Below are 6,000 nucleotides of genomic sequence, written 5' to 3' on the forward strand. Positions count from 1 at the left end.
TACGTTTCTGCCTGGAATTGTGCAAAGTCTTTTCTTCGCTCTGCTAAAAATAATTTCTATCTATTAATCTATCTATTGCCAGACGCCTCAATCCCGTTCGGGGTGGCCACAAACAAATCGCCTCCACATCACCCTGTCCCCCGCCATTTCACTGCCCTGCTCCCAGCTCACACCCCCCTCTCTCATATACCTTTCCACCCCATCCCTCCATCTCATCCTAGGCCTCCCCCTCCCTCTTCCCCCCTCCACCTCACTCACATACACTCTCTTCGTCAGTCTTTCACCCTCCATCCTCTCCACATGGCCAAACCACCTCAGTGTATTCCTCCTAACGCTTCCTATCACATCCACATCCACACCACAATGCTCCTTTATATCCTCATTTGTCAGCCTGTCTCTCCATGTGACTCCACAGGCTCCTCTTAAATAACTCATTTCCACTGCTCTCACTCTTGACTTGTGTCCTTCCAACAACATCCAAGCTTCAATTCCATACGTTAGAGTTGGTATCACAATACTGTCATGTAGTAACTTTTTCACTTTCATGCTCATTTCCCTGCTTCTTATCACTGCTTTCAAGGAACCAGCAACCTTTCTTCCCTGCTGTACCCTTTCAAGCACTTCACCCTCCAAACCTCCATCCCTACTCATCACACTACCCAAGTACTTTATCGTACTCCCATTTTCCAATTCCTCACCATCCAACCTCGCTGTACATTCACTGACTTCACCTCTCTCAAAGACCATCACTTTACTCTTCCCTGCATTCACTTTTAGATTCCGTTTCTTACACACTCTCCCAAACTCATCCACCAAGCCTTGCAGCTCCCCTTCATCTTCACTCAACAACACAGTATCATCTGCAAACAACAGTACAGGGAGTTTCCAAACACTATCCTCTCTCACCAGGGCCACTCCAACATCCACTACCCTACCTTGTACCTCTTTTATTACCCCCATCCATGTACAGATTGAACAACCATGGAGACATGACACATCCCTGTTTCAAACCAACTTTCAAAGAGAAAAATTCACTTAGTTCACCATCCACACGCACTGCAGCCTTAGCACCATCATACATACTCTTCACAGCATTCAACAACTTCCCATCTACTCCATATATTCTTAACACTTTCCACAATCCTTGTCTATCCACCCTGTCATATGCTTTCTCCAAATCCATGAAAGCCGCATACAACTTCTTTCCCTTCTCTAGAAACTTTTCCACTAAAGATCTAAGAATGAATATCTGATCTACACAACCTCTTCCCTTCCTAAAGCCTCCCTGTTCTTCTCTAACTAATTCCTCACACCTCAGGTTTGTATTCTCATTGGTTAGCTATGGAAGCTCCCCAACACCTCTGCCTCAGTGATTTATTTTAGGATACGGCTGGTTGATGTCCTTTTGTAAGTTATTTATAGAGTATGGTGGTAATGAAGGGATTTTTGTAACACAGAAGAGGACAGTAACGTGTAATAAACAAAATAAATTACTTAGGAAGAGGTGTTAGGTAGCTTGATGCAGAGTATGGTGATAGCTACTGAAGAATTTATACAACACTGAGAAGGAGAGTATGGTGTAATAAACAAAATAAACTGCTAATGAAGAGGTGTTAGGGAGCTTTAGGCTATGCAGAGTATGGTAATACTGAAAGAATGTATGTAGTACAGAAGAGGACAGTAAGGTGTAATAAACAAAATAAATTACTTAGGAAGAGGTGTTAGGTAGCTTGATGCAGAGTATGGTGATAGTTACTGGAAGAATTTACGCAACACAGAAGAGGAGAGTAACGTGTAATAAACAAAATGAACTGCTCAGGAAGAGATGTTAGGGAGCTTTAGGCTATGTACAGTATGGTAATATTGAAAGAATTTAATACAAAAGAGGACCATAAGATGTAATAGGCAAAATAAATCACTTAGGAAGAGGTGTTAGGAAGCTTCCTTAACCGACAGGAATACGTACCAATCTTCAATACTCAACAGAATAAAATCATCAGACATCAGGTGAACAGAATCCTAGCCTTGTCCTAAGCATGAGAGGGTTAGAAATACAGAGGACAAACTGACCACAGCTCCAAAGAACGGTTAATGTAAGCTTCCTGATGCACTGGAGGCAGGTTTTTTTTTTTTTTTTTTTTTTTTTTTTAAATGCAAGGAAGAAGGAACCAAAGGCCAGGAGCCCACAAACTGCTCCCTCCAAGAAAAAACAAACACAAGACAACAGACAGCTAAATTCTAGATCTGTATGGTACATTCTGAGATGCCTGGACACACTGTGCTTGAAAGACTGGAGATCATAGGCAGCAGGATATACAGACAGAGAAAGTTCCAGAGTTGACCTACTGCATAAATGAAGGACTGGGAGTAACAGTTAACTCCTACATTAGAGAGCTTGACAGAAATGGGATGAGAGTTTGTTGCTAGATGGGTGCTATGTGCCCATCGTAGAGGTGGAGGGATGCAAGCAGACAGTTCAGGGATGAGGTGACCAATGAAGTGGTGACAGAAAAGAGATAAAGAAGCAACAGTGCAGTGAAGAGATGGAGGTTGAAGGGAGCCAGTAACAGGAGGAGAGTTAATGAGATGAAAAGGCTTTGACTCCACCCTATTGAGAGGAGCTGTATGTGGTGAGCCTCCCCACAGCTAAGAGTTGTACTCTACAAAGGGGTGAATAAAACCCCTGTATAAAGTCAACAACTGTGCAGGGGTAAAGAAGGTACAGAGTTGGCTTAGCACACCTAATCTCTTGGAAGCAAATCTTACAAGAGAGGTACCAAAAATATGTTCTTTCCAAGATAAAGTCCGAGTGAATGATACCACGTGTACGTTTAAAGATGATGCAGGATTAAGTTGGATATTGTTAAAAATTAGAGGGTACTACTGTGGAAGATTCTATTGGCTGATAGATGTAAGAACTGAAGTTCTGATGCATTAAAAACAATAAGATTACCTTTACCCCAATCAGAGATATTAGCTGATGTGGGTGCCTCATAAATCAAGGATGCCATGACCCCCAAGCACTGTGTCTCTGAGGTGTGCAGAAGGTGTGCAGAAACAGCATGTCAGCCACTGTCGGCCAGTCTCTCAGGTCCATCCACATGTTGATAGATGGGGCTGCCAGGCTCAGTACATTCCAGTTCAGTCTGAAAGATTAAATTCTATATTACTGAGCTATCTACTTATCTATCATCTGCCCCTATATATATACTATTGTCTATCTATCATCCACTCCTATAAAATATTAATCTGTCTATCATCCACCACTACAATATTCTGTCTATCATTCACTCCTACAATACTAGTGTCTCTAACTGTTACAGATTTTTTATGAATGGACGACACCTGTAATCTAGTGTAGGGAATTTTCTAAAAAAAATTTTCCTTCCTCTGTTCATCTTTGTATCATTTGTATCATATCGTTTAGAAAGGCTCCAACATGCTTCCTTGCGTTGGTCTTGGTCACCTAATGGCGGCTCTCCACACTGCTTGATCTCTGGCAGCCTCTCTATCCAGTTCCTTATCCATCAGGTCACACTCTACGACCTCATAGGTCTTCTTTGGTCTGCCTCTCGCAACCCAACCCCCAACATTCACCACTTCTCAATTTCCGCACCCAGATGTCATCCTCCAGTACAATATGCCAGATAAATAACTGAGGAATAGGCAATATGAAGGTTCCTATACCACTCACAATATAGACTTAATCAATGCATGGTTGGTGTTAAGGCTCTAACCTGGTAGAGTCCATTTTTGTGGTGATGGTGGTGTGTGGTGGTGATGGTGGTGTGTGGTGGAGCAGCCAAGTTGAACCACACTGTCAGTTCAGCCACAAGGCAGGCCATAGCCAGCTGGCCACTCCATCTGTCAACACAATATTACACTGTACATATAGGCTTCTCAACACCTCTCCCTTAGTGATTTGTTTTTGGATATGGCTGGTTAATGTAATTTTTTACACTATTTATGGAGAGTATGGTGATATGAGGATGATTTACATATGGCAGAAGCAGAAAGCAAGGAGAAATAAGTAAAATAAATCACTTAGGAAGAGGTGTTTGGGAGACTAAGTGACAAAAACACAGGCCATGGTATCATACTTAAGTAAGGGTTAGGTTTCTCAAGACATTATGTAAAATGGATTTATATGTAAAATGGAGCCAGACAAAAACCATATTAAGAAGATGCTAATCCATATAAACATACTGCAACTAGAAAACAACCCTAAAGCCTTCCAATGCCATTACTCATGCAACACTTCCAAATCATCTCTATCCACACACACAGCATGGTGGGGAGGTTGGGGAAGGGGAGGCCGAGGAGGTGATGGTGGGATGGAGTGCAGAGGTATATGAGAGAGGGCGATGTGGGCTGGGGGGAGGGTAGTGAAATGGCAGGGGACAGGGCGACACAGAGGTGATCCGTTTGTGGTCACCCCTCACAGGATTAAGGCGCCTGGCAACAGAGAGACAGACAGAACAAAGTACGGGTAACATCCCTCAGCCTGACACATTACCTACTCATCAGGACCTGTATCCAATGTTATATTACTGCAGGCTTGTTTTAACCTGTCAAGATTTCCAACCTCCTTCAGCCAAGTTCATGGTTAGGCCTGTATTCTTGTCAGTGGAGGAGCTCCCTAATACAGCCATGCACCTCTCAGCATCCACAATACTTTATGAAAAGTACGACGTTAAGTGATCTGGACATTAACCCCTTCTTTACCGAATTTCCGAAATGTGTACTCCCATACTCAAAATGAAATGTCGGCAGCGGAACCGAATACGATCGTGAGTACTGTACTAGGGTACTCACGATCATTATAGGGGCCTATTGGGCTTCCTCTTCCTCGGTTTGAGTGCTTTGTGATCCCATGTGTGATGACATAAGGCAATTTTGTCACTGATGCCACACTCCCCTTCCATATGCCCCTGCCACGGGACATAGTTTTATGAAAATGACTCAGATGTGTTGTGTAGGTCATTGTACCCTATATATTTTGAATTTGGTATATATAATGCCCTACAACACGTGACATAATATAGCTAGATAACGCTTCTTGGTAAGGGAACTGTTGTTAGCTTAGCAACAGTGGTGGTACCGTGGGAAAGTCCGAAAGTGTGAGGGAGCACGCCGTAGTGTTTTTCAAGCAGCCGAACGTGTCAGTGCTTTTGGATTTACTTCTGTGTCATGGCATCCTACGGCAATGAATCTGACTTCGATAGTGACTTAGAAGTGTCTGACGATAACGAAACACAATCTGACATAACTGTGAGCAACTCTGATGAGGAGTACATGCCTGAGAATGACAGAGAAGTGAGCGATAATGGTGGGGAAAGTGATACTGATTCTGGTATCAGTTTGGCCTTGAAGCGCATCACCCCACTCCCACCTACTTTTGACCTGCCTGTCTTCTTCCTCATTCTTCATGGATCTTCTTCATACTTACAAGGTAAATAATTCAAACATTATTTTCCTCCCTAATCATTGAGTTATATCTTTATCTACTATATTTATCTGTATATTGTACGTTTACTAAATCAGTTGGTCAGACATGTAATATTGTCATGTACATTATTTTAACATATCATAAACACATCTCGTGGTCAATATCTACTTACTAATACAAAAATAAGTAATATAAAGCAAATAGAAACGATGTAATGATAAAATAAATACTACCCCACGAAAGAGCCACGCCTGGGGGAAATTCGGTTTGGCAGGGGGGGTAGCTGAGCGAGGGAGGGGGGGGATGCGGTAACGAAGGGGTTAAGCGACCACCGTAACTTATGTACTGTATACTGTACATTGTAATATATGTGCAAGTATATGGTATATAAGGTACTGTGTATTACTTTTAAAGTACAGCAGACAATAATACATTATGTAATGAAAACTGATGCCTGGATATGCAAGAACACTTGAAAGCGGCGGTAAACATGCGATTGGACACGGCTGCCTGTGGCTGGTCTTCATGTTACTGTTATAGCTACAGTAAAG

General features: G+C 42.4%; 1 protein-coding gene across 1 annotated transcript in view; it reads right to left on the bottom strand.

Moving 5' to 3' along the window:
- LOC145413410 (uncharacterized) overlaps nucleotides 1-4,821 on the bottom strand; it is a 42,929-nt gene extending 38,108 nt beyond the window's left edge. Inside the window, 1 exon segment of the mRNA XM_080283096.1 lies at nucleotides 4,816-4,821. Coding sequence (XP_080139222.1) covers nucleotides 4,816-4,821 — 6 coding nt within the window.
- Nucleotides 4,822-6,000: the final 1,179 nt, after the last annotated feature.

Source organism: Coenobita brevimanus, chromosome 96, assembly GCF_032717465.1.
Source record: "Coenobita brevimanus isolate Jiangsu-jjx chromosome 96, ASM3271746v2, whole genome shotgun sequence".
Lineage (NCBI taxonomy): Eukaryota > Metazoa > Arthropoda > Malacostraca > Decapoda > Coenobitidae > Coenobita > Coenobita brevimanus.